Below are 19,642 nucleotides of genomic sequence, written 5' to 3'. Positions count from 1 at the left end.
CAAGAAAAACAAAATAAAACTGGTAAAAACAGCAAGTTAAACATTTAAAACATTCTACTCATGAACCATACAGAGGTTCAAACACTGTACGCAGGCAGAGTTTCTTAAAATAACTTATTGAGGCTATTCCCACAATTAAAATCCCTTCCTGCCTTCTCCTCATGATCAGACGCTTGTTAGAGCTCTGCTGGGCCACACGCCAGCATGGTGCAGCTGAATAGATAGGGGATCTGAAGGAGGAAGTCCTCCAATACCCCACAATGCATTGCTTGGGAAGCAGAGAGGCTTCCCACTGCAATGCTGCAGCTTCTGACTGCTCTTTAAGCAGTATTCTGATCCTCAGGGAGCTGGGCTGCTGGGAGCTGCAGAACATAGCCTTGATCGCGCACACAATCAGGGCTGCCGAGGTGAGCTGGGGCTTTGCCAGCTCTGTCTTAAGCGGTGGGGTGGGAATGAGTTCTGAGGCTCCACACAAGCCTCGCAGGTTTCCCTGTTCCCGCCCCACTGCAGCTGGTTGTGAGAGCAACCTTAAGTGACTTTATTTGCATTTATTAGAATTCTTTTTCCACTTGCACAATGGCTTTCACATTATACTTTTTGCAAGCCAAATATTGCGACAAAGTTACAAGTTATGCACCAAAATAGTACACACAGTATTAAGGTCATAGTTGAGCATACGATAATGCAACGGGATACATTTGCAGTTACGTGTTTTTTGGTTATTATTGCTGGTGATAGTTTAAGTTATGTTTGTTTGTATTGCTTTATTTTATACTTGAAGTGTAAGCCTCCCTAAGGGTAGAAGCAATATCTTGGTAAGCTTCATGCTTGCACCTTAACACATAAGACACTTGAACAAAACAAAAAATTCTTTGTGTGCTTTAAATAGCAAAAGGTATAAGAAAATAGTTCCCTGTCTCAGAAGGGCTCACAGTCTAGGTAGAGGGGTCATAGGGTGTGTGTGTATCCATCCGCACACATGTGTGTGCACACAAATGGCACTGGTGTCGGCATCAGCTGCTGGATAGATGCTATGCTGGACTGAACTGCTGCTTTCATTCTGCTAAATATAAGAGCCACCACATAAGAACAGCCCTGCTGGATCAGGCCCAAGAAAGTCCATCTAGTCCAGCATCCTGTTTCGCACAGTGGCCCACCAGATGCTGCTGGAAGCCACAGACAGGAGTTGAGGGCATGCCGTCTCTCCTGCCATTACTCCCCTGCAACTGGTACTCAGAGGCACCCTGCCCTTGATGCTGGAGCACATTACAAAGGTGCCCCATTGCCCAGTTAGGTCAATGTATATTGTTCTGAAGCTTCTTCTGATCCCACTAATACATCCTCTGGTGGCTACTCAGGGACAGGCCTTCTCCATTGCTGCCCCGAGGCTTTGGAATGTGCTCTCTAGTGAAATAAGAGCCTCCTCATCTCTGACAGATTTTAAATACCTTTAAAGACACATCTGTTCACCCAGGCTCTTAATTAATATTGTTTTAATTTTAATTTTGTTTTAGAATATTGTTTAAAAAATTTTAAATTGTTGTGTTTTAAATTTCTTGTTTGTGGTTTTAACTGATGTTCTATTTTCTGTTTTTATTTTGTTGTAAACCACCCAGAGACGTGAGTTCTGAGCAGTATAAAAATGTGTTTAATAATAATAATAATAATAATAATAATAATATTCCGTGTAATGTTGTTCAGTGTAGGCAGGAATGGATCTACTTCTCATTTCTACTCCTACAATACTGTCAATGAACCTGTTCTTCTCCCAACTACCCAGCACCAGTCCTAAGCACCACACTTCCTTATAATGCTGCATATGCTGCATTATGTGGCTATTTATATAATTCCTACACTGTGTATATGCATCTTAAGAAAAGATGGTAGCTGGGACTGAGGTGCTGGCAGCCACAATAAGCAGCCGAGAAAGAAGGTATAGTAAATCTGATTTGACACTCAAGGCTCAAAACTGAATTATGAATGAACCTCTCAGAACTGAAGCTTCTTGGATTTTGCAATAAAATGCACTATATAGAAAATGCCCCCAAAGTCGTCATATCACTGACATTCGTATCTCTAATTCTAGCTGCCAGATGGTTCAGAAATTCCCCTGCCTCCAATAATTCTGGGCAAGCTTGGCTCAGATCCCCGCAAGAAAACAGTTTGCGTTTACGGACATTTGGATGTACAACCTGCAGCTCAAGAAGATGGATGGGACAGTGAACCCTTTACCTTGGTCGAGAAAGATGGTAAGAGATACCTGGGAGTACTTTGCAAAATCTGTATTTGGCTTGTCTTTAAATGGCAGACTTGGGGGCAAACATTTCTAACCTCAACTCATAAAAGGCAGTCTAAGGAATCTGGCTTTTCTTTTGATGTTTGAGAAACTGATAGACAGCTATTGCCACTTTTTTACTTTTTAGTTATTCCAGCTGTGTTTGTCACCTTTCTATACCTATGAAATATCTCCTGTCCCCAGTAACCAGCTGCAGTCTGCCAACTAGTTTTGTCCGGACACATGGAGATAAACCAGTTTAGTCCATCTTATTTCAGTCTGACCCTAATGGATCCTTTGATTGGACTCAGCTGTCCTGTTCCATGTTTACTCTGAGCTCTCCCCTGGTCACAACAGAATCCCCCCTTCAAGTGCTTGTACAGCATGTGCGTTAATGACAATTGCTGCTTTATTGATATGCATTTCCCCAATACATTTCAGCTATAAGCTTTCTTCAGGGGCACTTCTAAAATATATATAGATATAAATACTCTTAGTAAAATCTCAAATGACAAAACCACAAAGGACAAACCACATAGTTAAACATAGTTAAACTGGTAAATTGCAGGGAGGAGGACACCTTAACATCTGCTTCCCAGAGACAGCTGCTGCCCAGTGGTGAGAGCCTGTGTAGCTGCTGTCTGCTGTTGGCTTGCCAGCCTCTGTACCCCCTTGCATGTGGGGTTGTGGCTGCTGCCCTGTGGGTGAGTCTGTGCGGGATCAGGGCCAGAGGGAGTGAGTCAGCGGTTCTTGAGGACTGTCTGCCCAGATTAGCCATCTGCCCATTCACTCTGATCAGGATGATGTTTTGTGGGTGGGGACTCCAGAGATTTCCCCATTGTCATGGACGGACCACCATCTGGTTAAGGTTGGACTCACAGTCACACCCCACCTTCTCAGGGGTGAGGGGCCCATTAAAATGGTTTACCCAAGAAGGTTATTGGCTCCAATAGGGTTCCAAGAAGCCTTGGAGGGATTTAGTGTTGGCTCTGCTGGTGATCCTGTGGATGCTCTGGTGGAGAATTGGAACAACATACTCACCAGGGTAGTAGACATGATTGCTCCTAATATCCCCTCTAACTGCTCCAAAATTGGCCCCTTGGTATACGGAAGAACTATGAGGGCTCAAGTGGCAAGGTAGACAACTGGAGCGCAATTGGAGGAAGACTCAATTCAAATCCGACAGATTACAATATAGAGCACATTTGAAGATCTATGCTCTGGCAGTACAGGCAACAAAGAAACGATACTTTTCAGCCCATATTGTGTCTGCAAGTTCTTGTCCAGCGGAGTTGTTTAGGGTTGTGAGAGGGCTAGAAAGTGCCCCTCTTCTCTTGAATCATAATTTGGAACCATCTGTTGCCCGCTGTGACATGTTTAATGAGTTTTTTGTCGATCAAATATCTCGTATTTGGGCCAACGGATTTAGACCCCACAATCACTGCAGTATTTTCTTATGTGGTCAGGCTGGATCAGTTTCAGTTTTTGACTCATGAGGATGTAGACAATCTGCCTGGAGTGATGCAGCCTACCACCTGTTTTCTTGACCCTTGCCCAACATGGCTAATACTATCTGGCAGGGAGGTTGTTGTAGAAGACCTAGTAGAGCTCATAAATGCTTCTCTGAGGGGGCCCCAGGATGCCTCCTTGCTTTAAATAGGCAATTATTAGACCACTTCTGAAGAAGCCTGTTTTGGATTCCTCAGAGTTAAGCAACTATAGATCTGTCTCAACATTCCGTGGTTGGGCAAGGTAATTGAGAGGGTGGTGGCCTCCCGACTCCAGGCAGTTGGATGAAACTGATTATCTAGACTCCTTTCAGATGGGCTTTCAGGTGGGCTATGGGGTGGAAACTGCCTTGGTCAGCCTGATGGATGATCTCTTACTGGGAATTGACAGAGGAAGTGTACCCTTTTGGACCTCCTGGCGGCTTTCAAAACTATCAACCATAGTATCCTTCTGGAGCATCTAAGGTAGTTGAGAGTGGAGGGCACTGCTTTGCAGTGGTTCCACTCCTACTTTTGGGGCAGGTTCCAGATGGTGTCCCTTGGAGACTGCTCTTTCTCAAAATGTGAACTTTCATATGGTGTCCCTAAGAGCTCCATATTGTCTCCGATGTTATTTAACGTCTACATGAAACCGCTGGGAGAGATCATCAGGAGATTTGGTGCAGGGTGCTATCAGTATGCTGATGACACCTAAATCTATTTCTCCATGTCAGCCTCATTGGGAGAAGGTATAATCTCCCTAAATGCCTGCCTGGAGGTGGTGATGGACTGGATGAGGGATAACAAACTGAGGTTGAATCCAGATAAGACGGGGGTACTTATTGTGTGGGCTTGGAACTCGGGAGACTTTTGATCTGCCAGTTCTGGATGGGGTCACACTTTCCCAGAAGGAACAGGTACACAATCTGGGGGTGCTTCTGGACACAAACCTCTCCCTGGTATCCCAGGTTGAGGCAGTGGCCAGAGGTGCCTTTTATCAGCTTCGGCTGATATGCCAGCTGCGTCCGTATCTTGAGATAAATGACCTCAGAACAGTAGTACATCTGCTGGTCAGCTCCAATGATTATTGCAATGTGCTCTATGTGGGGCTGCCTTTGTACGTAGTCCAGAAACTGCAGTTGATCCAGAATGCAGCAGCCAGGTTGGTCTCTGGGTCATCTCGGAGAGACCATATCACTCCTATCTTAAAAGATCTACACTAGTTGCCGATAAGTTTCCAGCCAAAATACAAGATTTTGGTTATAACCTATAAAGCCTAAACAGCTTGGGCCCTGGGTATCTAAGAGAATGCCTTCTTTGCTATGAACCACACCGCCCATTGAGATCATCTGGAGAGGTTTGTCTGCAGTTGCCACTGGCTTGTCTGGTGGCTACTCAGGGACGAGCCTTCTCCGTTGCTGCCCTGAGGCTTTGGAACACACTTCCTGCTGAAATAAGAGCTTCTCCATCTCTTACAACTTTTAAAAAGGCAGTCAAGACACACTTGTTCACCCAGGCTTTTAATCAGATATTGTTTTAGTTGTGTTTTTAATAGTTTTAAGATTTTAAATTTTAAATTGTTGTAATGTTTTAACCTTTTTATTTGTTGTTTTTATTGTATTGTTGTAAACCCCCCAGAGACTTGTGTTTTGGGTGGTATACAAATGTGATTAAATAAATAAATAGTTAAAACATTTACCAACCTTGCATAAAACATATAATAACGATGTACTTACATCCAATAATCTTATGAGATACCTCTATTTAAAAAGGGAACTGCTTCTTTACTCCAGTCCCTATACCAGTGTCTACACCAAACTTATGTAAAAGGAAATGCATTTACAGTATAGTCTTCTCCTAGAAAGAACAAATGCCTCTGCTAAGAGTTCATGGGTAATTCTGTTTAAAAGCACAGCTCTGACTTTTAGCATAACTGCTCTCCAAAGCCGTTTGTTTTACAATAGGGATGTGCAGAATGTTTTGACTCAAATGGGCTGTTTTGAATGTTTCAAGCTCGAAACAGAATGCCCTCTACTTAAAGGACCTGTTTCGAGTTTGGAGCAGAATCACCCCCATTTTGATGGAAACTTTTTGACATTTCAAGCACCATTTTGAACGGCTGTTTTTCCCTTGCTGATTAGTTTTGTGGAACTGGCTTTTGATTTGCTTGCAATCTTCTTATCATCAAGTGAGAAGTGTTGTCAAGGGCAATTGTGTTGTCATGGGGAACTGTGCCCCCATTGGCCGGTGGGGGGAGGGAAGAGAGAATAAAAAAGGAGAGTATTTCAAATTCAAAATGTATTCAAAGGGACTGGGAGGTAGAGAGAGCCCTTATATGGTACCTTTCTTGAAGGAAGATTTTGATTTTAGATCCTATGGACCATCGTTTATCAACCTGTGGTACATTACCCCGGGAGTAAATGAGACACAGGCAGGGGGTACAGTTGAGGGGGAGAAAAGAAAGGTGCTCAGCAAGGAGGATAGAGTGCCTGTCTGCCTTTGCTGCCTAGACACTAGCAACAGTGTCTGAGGGAGGAAAGAAGGCCATGTTGAGAATGCTCCAGCTTACTTTACCCTGGTCCCTGCCATCTCCAAGCTCATGTTAGGATTTAGAAACTGTTTGAGCAACAGGATGTGTGGCACTTCCTTTCATGGCAGTTAGAAAGGCCGATCATGGATCTGAATCTGTGCAGGTCTACTGTTGAATTGATAACCTGGGCTGTCACTAGGCATCCACAAATCTATGTGTCAGCTGGCCAGTGATGAGTGCCCCCAGCCCTGGTCCCCGCTATTGAGGAGGGTGAGCAAGACACCCAGCACCACACAGATCTCCTCACCAGAGGTCTCATTTCCAGTGCCACTTTTGAGTAGGAGTAGGAAACCTTTCTGACCAGTCAGAGGGGGCTCCCTCTGTTTCTTACCCTCTTCATATTCCAGTGCAAATGAGAAGGCTTCTCTCCTAAGCTGTGTGCCAGAAACAAATTTGAGGGAAGGGAGGGGATTGCTGGTGACCACACATAATGGCAGGCTAGTAAGCTCAGCCTAAATTTGTGGACCCCCGGTGCTGTCACACTTTTAAACTACTTATTTTGTGCCAAGAGTGCTTGACGTGGGTTAGATAGTGACTAATCTGAAACCTGTAGCACAGGTGCAATTTATCAATTCTGGAATTCTACATCTACTTCAGTTGATATAATACAGCAAACCTGGAATGACCTGGTTGTTGGACTAAAATACCCTGACTGGGGATGATGGGAGTTGTAGTTCAACAACATTTGAGGGCCCAAGGTTGGAAACCCCTACCTTAAGAGATATGTGGGCATGCTCTGTGGCAAGAATGACAGCTCCTGTGGGTGTCAAACGGCAGATTGATACATGTGTGCCCCACTACTTGAGAACATAGGAAGCTGCCATATACTGAGTCAGACCATTGGTCTATCTAGCTCAGTATTGTCTTCACAGACTAGCAGTGGCTTCTCCAAGGTTGCAGGCAGGAGTCTCTCTCAGCCCTATCTTGGAGAAGCCAGGGAGGGAACTTGGAACCTTCTATTCCTCCCAGAGCGGCTCCATCCCCTGAGGGGAATATCCCACAGTGCTCACACTTCTAGTCTTCCATTCATATGCAACCAGGGTGGACCCTGCTTAGCTAAGGGGACAAGTCATGCTTGCTACCACAAGACCAGTTCTCCTCTAGAAAGAGGGGGATATCATAGTTCTGTCTGTAGTTTTTAATGTGAGTTTCATGCATGCAGGTAACAATTTGCTGCACTTATCAAAATAAAATAGATTGGTTTGCAAAAGCAAGATAAAGCTGATGAGACACAAAAACAAAATGCAAAGGAGACATATACATTACACACCACAGCCTTTCTTGTGAGGGTGAACAGTAGGTGACTCAAGCTACTGTTGAGTTGGAGTTCTCACTGCTTCTGTTGTTTGTGGCTGCTTTAGGAAAGCTCTATGGCCGGGGGTCCACCGATGACAAAGGTCCAGTCCTTGCCTGGCTGAATGCCCTGGAGGCTTATCAACAAACTAAACAGGTATGGGTAAACCTGCTTTGTTAGTAAAAGATTAAGCTCCTGACCTTTGTGTTAGGCTACAGTTATCGCTAAAGATAAAAATTAAGCCTACTGAATCTGAAATTAGACCCAGAAAGCCTGCTATGTAAGCTATCTGCTGAACAACAGATCTTGAGGCTTGCTGCGTCTCTCCATAAGGTTGCGACAGGGCAGCGCTAATCAGGATGGACTCTCTAGCCTTGAAAGTTAGTAGTTTAAGGCTAGAAAAGAGCAAGCCTCATATGCCACCATCATAGTCCTGTGTGGTTGGCTATTCCAGGCAATTGTTGCTCACCATAGGTGAGTGGCAAGTTCAAGGCGGATCTAAATATTCTGTCTAATAATAAGTGCTAGGTACAATAATTCTCCCTCTAGCCTAGTTGCGCAAATGAGGGCTACTTTTGCAATGCTGTTAACTCAATATAGTTGCACCCCACTGCTTACATTTAAAGCAGCATTTGTGTGAACAGGGAAGCAACATAGCTGTGATGGTGGATGCTTCTGTGATCGTGAGGCTGTATTGTGCCATTGTGAGTAGCTGCGGTGTGGCTCCGTGCCGCGGCTACTCATGAGGAGACCTCCGGAGGGGAGGCAAAAAGCCGCCTCCTGGCTCCGGGGGTCTCGGCTCGCGCAGGACATGCTGGAGCTTCCAGGGGCCAATTGGCCCCCGCTCCCCCCAGCCCCCACCGGCTCCATCAGAGAGCCGGCAATCGTGTGGGCAGCCAATCCAGCCGCCCAGGGCTCCTGCCCTGCTCGTGTGCTGGGAGAGCGGGCTTAGCCCGCTCTCCCCATTCACTCTCCAAAACCGGTTCTCACTGATCGTGAGACCCGGCTCAATGTCTCTCCCTGGGCTTGGGGTAGAAATCCTAGGGGGAAACTCCTTCTTTTGCTATAGGAAAAATACTCAAAAATTCCCCACGTGCAAGCCTACATGTGGTGAGAAAACTGGTAGAATTGCTGAATGTCTGAGATGTGTTACACCAGAATGAGATCCTCCTTCCAGCCCCAACTTTCCTGAGTTAAAAATCCAGTCAGAGAGGCGTGTAAAATGCAAAGAACAAACATAAAAAGTTTGGTTACATTACAGATAAACAATAATAGACCAGTATCAGGAATATGCAAGCACACCAAAGAAACTCAAAATCAAATGCGAAATCTGACTAAATAGACTATTCCTTAAACTAACCCCCCAAAACCAAAAGCCCTGGCTTTCTTCTTGAACTCACCAAACCATAGTTGAGGATTCAAGTTTCCTGCCCTCCTGGCTTTTCCTGGACTTACAGAAAGATTTTCTTGCAGCTCATGGCCACATGTTCCCTGCTCCCCCAGCCAGCTCCTAACCAAGAAACCCCTTCTTCCTCTCCAATGGCTCTCTAGGTCCCACCTACCTGCTGTGCTAGTTGACTGATCCCTGGAGTTCACCAGCATGTCAGTCAGGACATAACTCTTTAGGGAGGAGGAGTGGCTGGTCACTACAGCACACAGCACACTTGGCACTCCATTTCTGCTACCCCTCTTATTTTTCCACTCGACAGGTCTCTGGACCCCATTTTTCAATTTCCCCGTTTCTTGGTTCACTTATTGTTTGCCTTGCTCTGTTCCATTCCCCCCCCCCTTGCTCTACTTTCTTCCCGCCTTAGCTCTACATCTCCTTGCTGAGCTCAGTAGTAACAGCACCCAAAGCTGTCGCTCAGTGGTAGAGCACATGTAAAGGGTCCCAGGTTCAATCCCTGGCAGGTTTAAACCCTTGTCTGAAATCCTGGAGGGCCACTACCAGATAGTGCACACAATACAGACCTAAATTGACTAGTGGTCTGATTCAGTGTTAGGCAGCTTCATATGTTCTCTTCCTCTCCCAATAACTCGTTGAAGGAGTCCTAGAAGTGCATGAGAGTCCATGAAGTGTATAGCTGGCTGTAACAGGCTGTCACACCAACTCACCACAGAGTCCAGTGAGAGGAGGAGCAATTGAGTTGTAGTGATTTTATCTCAACAGCCATATTTGATGGATTAGGCCGGGTCTCTAGCATATTTTTGCATATATACCCTGCACATGGGTATAACTTACACCTGAGTATAACCAACGGAAATTAGCATTTAGGTTATTTAAAATTTAAAAAAACTAGCCCACACATGTATTCCCACATACTTGCAGAGTATATATGCAAAAATACCATAGAGACCTGGCCTAGTCCATCAAATACAGCTGTGAGATAATGCTACTTTGTTACATCTTCATTGCTCCTCCTCCTCTCACTAGACTCTTTGGTGGAGTTGATGTGGCAGCCTGTTACAGCCAGCTAGACTTCATAGACTCACATGTATCTCCAGGGCTCCCTCAATACAGGAGAACCTCATTATTAGTGCGGGTTCCACTCCACAGGGGCATTCCATGGGAGTTAGGTTCCCACTCAAAATGGCCAAAAATCATGGGTTTTGCCGCAGCCCGACCCCAATCACCCCCCAAACTGCCTTACCATGCTGCAGAGTAGTCCAGGACATCCACGGGGCTGAAAATAGGCCAAAGATCACAGCCCCGCCAAAAAAATCACCCCCCAATACTGTGGAGTAGTCTGGGGCATCCAGGGGACCATAAACTGTAGGTTTCCCCCTATTTTCAACTAAATGAACACACACACACACACACACACACACACACACACACACACACACACACACATTGGTGGTCAGGAATGACCTCCGATGTCATTTCTGGCCACCTCCAACCCGCGGATATATGGGTTTAACCCTTCCCACCACATTTTTTTCCATGTATACTGTGGTCGGGGGCTAATTATCCAACGGCAGGCATGCAAAAACCATGAGTGCTAGACCCACGATTAACAAGGTCCTCCTGTATGTGTTTTGGCTGAGATAGTTCATTCTCAGCACTAGCCAGTTGGCAAATAGAGCACAGTGTGAAGTGATATTTTAAGACAAATGACAAAATCTATGTAAAAACAACTTTGTATAATCCGCACCTACTTAGATCCCCACACCAGGCTCGTAGGATACTAAAAAGAGAAAAAAAGTTTAAGCCCTGGTAGCTATTGATTGCTATCTCTGTTTTTCTGTCAAAGAAAAGACCCTCCCAAGGTATCCAACAATGATAAAATATAAAATTACAGTACACTTAAAGCAGTTACTCAGTATGGTGTTTGTGTATATATAAATTAACTGCTCCCACCATTCTAGACTTTCTGTATGCACTATTACTGAGTGTGAATATGCACCTTTATTCCTGCTGCTAGATCTTACAGCTTGTGCTAGCTGATTTAAGGCTGGTAGAATATTATTTATCCAGGTCAGGCACAGGGCCAGTTCAGACATTGTGCAGAAGCATGGTTAAAACTTCGTTCCATTTGATGTCCCCGAGGCTTGGGAGCACATGTGTTCACACATCCCACCTGCACAAGCCTCCAAGGAATTCTAGTTCCAGTTTAGGTTAGAAGCAAACCAAGATCAAAATTGATCTTGGTTTGATCCAAACAAATTGATCCAAACTGATGAAACCTGCTTCAAATGTTTAGTTCACAGTTGTTTTATTTAAGGGAAGTTATTAATATTATTTTATTTTATTTTATTTTATTATTTATTCAATTTCTATACTGCCCTTCCAAAAATGGCTCAGGGCGGTTTACACAGAAAAATAATAAATAAATAAGATGGATCCCTGTCCCTGTCCCCAGAGGGCTCACAGTCTAAAAAGAAACATCAGACAGACACCAGCAACAGTCACTGGAGGTACTGTGCGGCGGGTGGATAGGGCCAGTTTCTCTCCCCCTGCTAAATAAAGAGAATCACCATGTTAAAAGGTACCACTTTGCCAAGTTAGCAGGGGTTGGTTAGAATAAAGCAAGATTGGTCCATTCAGACATCATAACTGATCTTGGTTTATTTCTAACTCATATCCAAAAAAGACTAACTTGGAGGCTCTCACATGGTGACGGGGAACAGTTTGGTACCAGATCTTGGGCTTGTTGTGGAACCAGGCTTTAACCATAGTTCTGTTTGATGGCTGAACTGGCCCATACAGAACCTCTGCAGTTTCCTTCTGGTTAATAAACTAGAAAGGGCAAATGTATGAATTTAATAGATGGTTCAGAATGTGTTATATTCCTCTAAACAGTTTCACACACGGATGATGATGGTCTTGCTCTCATTTTAACCTAGTGCCTGGTACGCTATGGTTAAGGTTATGCTGTGCCATTCAGACCACTGCTATTGATTCTGTAACTGTGTATGTGTATAGATTTGTACTTTTGCTCATTTAGTGTAGTGCCTGAGTGTTGGGCTTTGGGAAATCCAGATTCAAATCCCTGCTCAGCCATAAAGCTTGTGGTTGTGTGACCTTGGTCTGGGACAGAGACACATTCAACACAAGACAGAGATTGTGTGGGGTCAGAAAGAACGTGAGTGTATGTAACTCTCCCACATTTTTCTGATTGTGCTGTTTTGTTTCCTCCCTACAGGAAATACCAGTGAACGTCAAGTTCTGCTTTGAAGGTATGGAAGAGTCTGGGTCTGAAGGACTTGATGACTTGATTTTTGCACAGAAAGATGCTTTCTTCAAAGATGTAGACTATGTTTGTATCTCTGATAACTACTGGCTGGGCAAGAAGAAGCCCTGCATCACCTACGGCCTCAGGGGTATCTGCTACTACTTCATAGAGGTAAAGAACCAAAGAGTGAATATTCCTCCTGAGAAACCAGGGGGCATATTGTCAATTCTAGCAAATAAAATATTGAGATTGTGAAGTTTTGGGGTCTTGTATTGGCATGCCAGTTGGCTTCTATGAAGAAGAGAATGCAGAAAGTAATAAAATGCATGGGGTTTTGATCTTTCAGTAGCATTTCATTTAATATTTATGTATATTATTTATATAGCTTGTTTTTTCTCACTATTATTCTGTTTCTACTTTCTTGACTTAAACTGCCTCGAATTTTTATTTTTAACTTGCACCGGATATACACTTTTCAATTTTATTTTATTTTTAATTTTAAACAAATGTTAAGTCGTATGCAAATATAAACATTGATAATCAGGCATGTGTAGGAGTCCTGTTATAAAAGCAAATCTTATAAATATATACATTATAAAACTAATCTTGGGAATTTGGTTTTGGAGAGCAATTCTTACAGCTATTCATAAACAGACTGGCCTGGTTCTGGTACATGTTCCTGCTCCAACAGTCATAACTATTTAGCGCGAGTAGAAGTAGTGATGGGGTTTAGCTCTTCCTCCTTCCCCACCTCTTCCTTGTGGCCTTGGCTTCATAGAAAACTTCGTTGTCTGTTGACTTACAGGTTGCTGTGACATCTGAATTGGGAGACAGTAGTTAAATCATTCCCTGAAAACCAGGATCAAACTGTTTTGCAATCTTGCTTTGTAGGGAGTTGGCTTGTTGGACCATTGATGTGATGTCTGAACTGGGCCGCTCTCAATCTGGGTTTTGAGCATGAGCAGGATACTAAAATTCAGTAGCTCTTCTATCTGTGAAATGTCTGTTTCAGAAAATCTTAATTTGCAACAGACTGTAGCCATATTACTCTTGCAATTCAAATCCTGGCTGCCAGCAACTTAACTCTGACATGTGCAATAGTGTTACAAGTCACTGGCTGTCAAAAAGCTCTGAAAGATTAAAATAATACAAAAGACATGTGACTGTCAGTGTGTGTGTTGTTTTTTTCTTGCATAAAGGTGGAATGCAGTGACAAGGATCTTCACTCTGGAGTATATGGTGGTTCGGTACATGAAGCTATGACAGATCTTATTGCTCTGATGGGTAAGGGCTACACATCAGCACAAATAGGAATCTTCTAGAAATGGAAAGAGAAATATCAATTTGCTGTAGTTCAAAGGTCTTTTCATTGCAAAAGAGCTTGATATGACACACCTAAAAGCTTATGGTGATGGCAAAATTAATAGTTGACAGACTGCCTATAGTTTTAAAGAGAGGGCAAAGATCTTTTTGTAGGATAAAGGTATACTTAAATAATCTGGATCTAGCTGATATATACAGAGCATAGTAAGGTTCTTTCTTGGCTGTGTGTCTGTTCCTTCCACATGCTGAGGCAGATAATTTAAATCTATCTGTAGCTTCAATGTAAATTTCATGCAAGGCATTGGCTGAACAGCAGCAATTTGAAAAGAAAATTGGCAGTATGTAAGAGGCAAGTGAGTGGATTGGTAGTTGCATACAAAATTCCTGTGTATCAACAGACACCTAACGAGGCCTGGGAAGCCTCTTAATAGGGGTGTGCACCAATGGTCTGATGCGAACTGGGCCAATTCAAGTGGCTCTGTCGTGAGCCAGACCAGCCTTTGGGGAAGGGGCCCGATCTGCGGTCAAACTGAATTGAGCCCAGTTTGCTTCGAACCACTTTGACGGTTGATGCTGCTACTTAAAGGGGAATCCAGTGAGGATTCCCCATTGCTTGTAAAGGAAATAGGGGGATCCTCTACAAAGAGGGCTTGACAAGCCCGGGGGAGGGCAGCAAGAGGCACCTGTAGAAGTAGAGGGTAAGGTGCTTACTAGCAGCAGCGCTCCCCACCCAGCAGTATATGCAGAGGCCAGGTGAGTGCTGCTGCCGCCACCACCACGTGGGCTGCCGGGGGTAGGGGGTAGTGCTGCTACCAGCAAGCACCTTATCCTTTACTTCTACAGGTACCTCTCACACCCCAGCTTGTCAAGCCCACTTTGTAAAGGATTTTCCTATCCCTTTGCCATTGCCCAGCAGGGCCATTGCCCTCTAGCTGTTGTTGAACTACAACTCCCATCTTCCTTAGTCATAGTTTATTGTGTCTGGAGAAGATGGGAGTTGTAGTTAAACAGCTGGACGGCCAAGCTTGCCCACCCCTGCATTAGTTACTCTTCTGCCACTTGCAACTTTCTGCATGTGCATGCATGGGTTTGTAAGAAAACATGCCTGCAGGGAATAGTTGCTGGCATTTCCCCTTCCCGCTTCCCATTGGTACATAAGAACAGCCCTGCTGGATCAGGCCCAAGGCCCATCTAGTCCATCATCCTGTTTCACACAGTGGCCCACCAGAGGCCGCTGGAAGCCTACAGGCAGGAATTGAGGGCCGAGAAATGAGTTGAGGGTAGCAAGAGTACAGGGACTGGTGGTGGTCCCAGGACAGCACATCATTTGCGAGGTGCCCTGCCCTATTAGGTAATCTCGTATTTCATAGGTATCCATATTGTTTCCTTTTCTAGTGTGTTTAATCCACATGGAGTGAATAGTCTGAATGAATAGGCACGTGTGTTGCCTCAGTACTGAAAGGCATGTCAGCTTGTAGTGGATTAGAACTGCTTTAGCCATTTGCTAAAGCAACTGTGTGATTGCTTCGCCCTACATGAAACTAAACGCACTTCTACTGCACCGCTGTAGATCATCCAATAGTATGTTGGTGGTGCATTGGACAAGGGTTGTGTTATGCAGTCACTCAGATGACTACTTCCATGCCTCAGTTCATATCCACTCAGTCTTCACTTTGGCATTATAAGTTTGGCCCTGAATCCTGGCTGACAAATTGACTTGGTTGACAGTTGTGCCAAAGGTTTCTTGGCTCTAGAAATAAAAATGTAAAGGCCTCTTGAAGTAGATGAACAAGTGAAAACTCTGAACCAAGAAGATTGTATTCAAGGGAAGAACCTTTGGTCTTAACAAACAGCAATTAATTCTAGACTCTTGGAAATTAATAACTACTGTACAAATACATGTAGCAAAACCTTGTGAGAATTGATGGATCTTTGCAACCTCTCATGAGCAAGCAGTTATAACGAAGGGCTTGGCATGTGTCACCTCTGCAAACTCATGGCAAACTATAATTTGTTTATGTTACATTTGAGAACACTAGGTAATGTTGGCTAATCTTTAATTTGAGAACTAAAGAAGGCAAATTAAAGTTATGCCGTAGTTGGAGCCAACTTTGCAATGTTTCAAAATAAGCTTCAGTAAAGGCCAAACCATGTATTATGATGAATGCCAAATCTGGCCCTGAATTTAAGATAAATAATAGTGGAGCTGAGGGAGAGACCTGATTAGGATTGGGACTACAACATGCCAGAAGAGGGCATGTTGTAGTCCATGGCCATTCTCAGCCACAGTCCTACAAAGTTGCCTCCCCACTTTGAAGCTGTTATTAGCCCCAGTAGGGAGGTTCTATGGGTACCAATGGAAGCTTCCCTTGTGGGGCTAATTGCAGCTTCCAGGGGGTGATCTTTGCCCACTGCATGGCACAATGGTAGGAAAGGGTTCAATGCCTTAGTTTTGATTCTGATCCCCCACCCCTTTATTATAACATGTAGTTTGGCCCTAAATGAAAGGAAAATATTTGAGCCCCGTCACTGTTTCATGCAAACAGCTGGTTAACATGGTATTTTAGGGGGCTTATTTTTCAATCTTTTGAGTTCTTGTCAGTCCAAGGTTTTGGCACTGGTGTCCTACAGCAAGAGACGGGTACACAGTGGACTAGTGCTCAGATGATGGCCACCGCTGCGTTGAACCTGGGCTGATCAACATAATCCCCCAGAAGATTTGTATGAACTGGCTGTAAAACAGATTGCTTAGCTGGTAGAGCTGTCAGCCAAATAAAATATCAGTGCCAGAACTGTGTGGTCTTTGTTTGTTTTTAAATTGCTGAGGAAACTAAACGCCCATGAAAAACAGGATGTTTTCTCTTCTCCCTCTGTTGGCATTTGGTGAGCAGGTTCTGCCTAGGGTGCACCATTCTCCATTTTTGCTTCTCCTCTGAACTGCCATTCCAGTACAATTTTTTTTTTTAGTATCTTATACCAAAATATGAAGATGTAAAAACCAGTAAACTGCATTTCAAGATTTCTGATGTTATCAGGCCGCCTCACATTCTCCATGTCTTTTTTGCCTTGCAGGCTCCCTAGTGGATAAAAAAGGAAAGATCCTCATTCCTGGCATTTATGATGCAGTGGCTTCCCTTACTGATGAGGAGCATCAGCTTTATGACAAAATTGACTTTGATCTGGCAGAGTATGCAAAGGATATAGGAGCCACACGACTGCTGCATGGCACAAAGGTACAAGGGGTCTTCTGGTTTCAGATCCTCTAGGTGTAAAAGATCACTCTTGCTATGCACTTCCCTGACACTCTTCTTGGTGCATGGAGACTAGAGAGGTTGGGGTCCTAATTGCCATTAGCAAGGTATTCCTGTAGCATGTCCATTATTAAGTCTTTGGTAGTTGCCATCTTGTCTTCAAAGGAAAGCAGGAACAGAGTAGATAAAATGACCAATTCAAGTTGGTGGAGAAATCTGCAAGTTTGTAAACCTGACAGTTTGTAAATCCTTCTGCTACCTAGGTTGGCCCAATAGGCTCTAACTACATCATTCTCTCATAGACAGAATGCTCATGGCTGATTTTTGGAATGCAACTGTAATATGTGTTTTCTTTTAAAATCTTTTTATTTTAGAAAGATGTCTTGATGCATAGGTGGCGATACCCATCCTTATCTCTTCATGGAATAGAAGGAGCTTTCTCAGGATCAGGGGCTAAAACTGTGATTCCACGGAAAGTGACAGGCAAATTTTCAATCAGACTGGTGCCAGACATGACTCCAGAAGTTGTGTCCAAACAGGTATGGGTGTGGGGGAGCAGTGTGTGCACACACATATAAACTCTGTGTTGCTTGAGCTGTTGAGATAATTTGTCTTCAGCTGGTGGTTCGAGTTCCAAAACCAGATCAAGGGCTAACCTAAGATGATGCATTTTTTAAAAAAAAAACAATTCTTTTTAAAAGGAAAGGAAGTGAAAGAGGGGATTGGAAGATAGAAGCAGAAAGATGAGTGTACTAAAAAAAAAAAGTCACATGCAGATTTGGGTGAAAGGTGGGACCTTGTTGAAAAAGCTGAAGTTGATTGGTCTAGATAATCTTACCACTACTTTTACCTTCTCTGATGGCAAAGTTGTACATCAACCTGAACACTGTATATGGCCACCAGTGCCTTACAAATGAAAAGTCATTGAACTTAAACTGTTAGTATAGGGAGACAAGACTAATAGTTATTAAATTTCAGTGGTGGTATAAAAGCAACTGGTTAGTAGTTACTTGATGTTCTCTTGTATAAAGAATAAACTTTTATACCTTGAAGCTCTTCTCATGATCAGGTGGGAAGGGTTACCCTCTTTTGCATGGAGGAAGTCCAAAAGTGCTTACCTCCCCGCAGGCAATCCTCCTTCAGGCTCTGGGCAGGCAGACGCCCACCCAGATGATGGGTGGCTTGTCTCCAGCACTCCTGTGCCCGGCCACAGCTCGCCTGGCAGCTCCGGGGGTCAGGCGCAGGGAAGCGCTGCCATGTGGCACCCTGCCCCACTGAGCTCCCCCCCACCCCGAGCATGGCTGCAAGCAGCCACAGTTGACACATGAGCAATTTAACAAGTTTAATAGAGCTCTCACTGCGTTAACCTCATTTAAGGAGGTGGCTACGTAGGCGGGCTTGCCGCCGTGGGGCCACTGGGCTCGCTCTCAAGCCCATTGGTTCTCACAAGCTAGCAAAACCACTTGTGAGAACAGCCTCCTTAAGTCACAAAGCCTGAATACACTATACGTTTTTCACAGAGTTGACTGCTGGTTCCTGGCACTCCATCCTCCCCATCTTGATTTGGGCCTCAAAGACCAAGAAAAAGTGTGGGTGCATGGAGGGCAAGTTGGAAGCCAGCACAACTTGTGACATTGTGGCATGTCTATTAAGCCATTAGCTTTAGGTTCCAGTCACCTGGTTTTGTGGAGGTTGAGCCAGAATGAGAGAGCCTTAACTCTAGTCTAAACCAGCAGCATTTTAAAATCATCAAATATCAAATTAGAGCAATGTTCTAGTAGCAAGAGCTGCTGTTGAGTTTAGGATTGGGGGTGAGGGAGCAGGAGCTCTGTATCTATGATTGGGATGGCCCTACAAATGCCTGCTGCTTTATCTGGCTCTTGCAGGTGTGATCTTTGAATCCTTTCCCACCCCCCACCATAATCTCTATCCACAAATTTCTTAAAATGGAATACTTTATTTCCAGGGGACTAGGCATTCTCTTGGGCATTGCGTCCAGGGTATTAAGGAATATATGTACAACCGGTGGATAAGATATTTGTATACAAACAGTTTCAGGCCTGCCCCTGCTATGAAAGGTGTTGAGCTCAATGACATGGGGAACTAAATCTGACAGTGTGGGGATAGTTAGTGCTTTGGTTGTAGATATGAATCTTGCTTTGCTTTCTAGAGGTGAAAATGGAATTTAAGTCTAGCTCTGCTTCCTGTCAAGAAGTCCTGATTGGTCAATGCTTTGTATTTATTATTATATTATTTATAGGCTTTGTATTGATTATAGGTTCAAGATTACTTGTACAAAAAGTTTGCAGAGCTGCACAGTCCCAATAAGTTCAAAGTATACCTGGGCCATGGTGGAAAACCTTGGGTGTCAGATTTCAACCATCCCCACTATATGGCTGGCAGAAGAGCTATGCGAACAGGTCAGTATAGTCTGCATTGTTTAAGATCAAAGAGGCCTACCAATACATAAAAAGCAGTATATCAGGGTAAGCAAAAGGTCTTGGTCTCTGCATGTCGAATCTATTTACATATATTTATAGTAGAGTAAAGGAGCTCATAAAACCTGATTAGATATCTAGGGTTTTCATAACTTTGTCTTTCACAAAGAGAGAGAGAGAGAGAGAGCAAATCACAAAAGATAGACACAGTCTGTTTTTGCAGGTAGGTTCCAGACCTCACCTACCAAAATAATGGAAAACCCTGGCAAATTCCATAAAGTTCCTGGAAAATGTGGGCATACTCTCCC

The 19,642-nt window shown here is 44.0% G+C and overlaps 1 protein-coding gene across 3 annotated transcripts in view; it reads left to right on the top strand.

Moving 5' to 3' along the window:
- LOC128324974 (cytosolic non-specific dipeptidase) overlaps positions 1-19,642 on the top strand; it is a 40,228-nt gene that overhangs the window by 18,016 nt on the left and 2,570 nt on the right. For all 3 annotated transcript variants that reach the window (XM_053250240.1, XM_053250239.1, XM_053250241.1), the window contains exons 4-10: positions 2,087-2,249; positions 7,714-7,802; positions 12,293-12,493; positions 13,522-13,606; positions 16,718-16,878; positions 17,271-17,435; positions 19,175-19,316. In XM_053250240.1, coding sequence (XP_053106215.1) covers positions 2,087-2,249; positions 7,714-7,802; positions 12,293-12,493; positions 13,522-13,606; positions 16,718-16,878; positions 17,271-17,435; positions 19,175-19,316 — 1,006 coding nt within the window. The remainder of the gene's footprint in view (positions 1-2,086; positions 2,250-7,713; positions 7,803-12,292; positions 12,494-13,521; positions 13,607-16,717; positions 16,879-17,270; positions 17,436-19,174; positions 19,317-19,642) is intronic.

Source organism: Hemicordylus capensis, chromosome 4, assembly GCF_027244095.1.
Source record: "Hemicordylus capensis ecotype Gifberg chromosome 4, rHemCap1.1.pri, whole genome shotgun sequence".
Classification (NCBI taxonomy): domain Eukaryota; kingdom Metazoa; phylum Chordata; class Lepidosauria; order Squamata; family Cordylidae; genus Hemicordylus; species Hemicordylus capensis.
The sequence above is the reverse complement of the archived record's forward strand: the minus strand, read 5'-3'. Positions and strand labels throughout refer to the sequence as shown.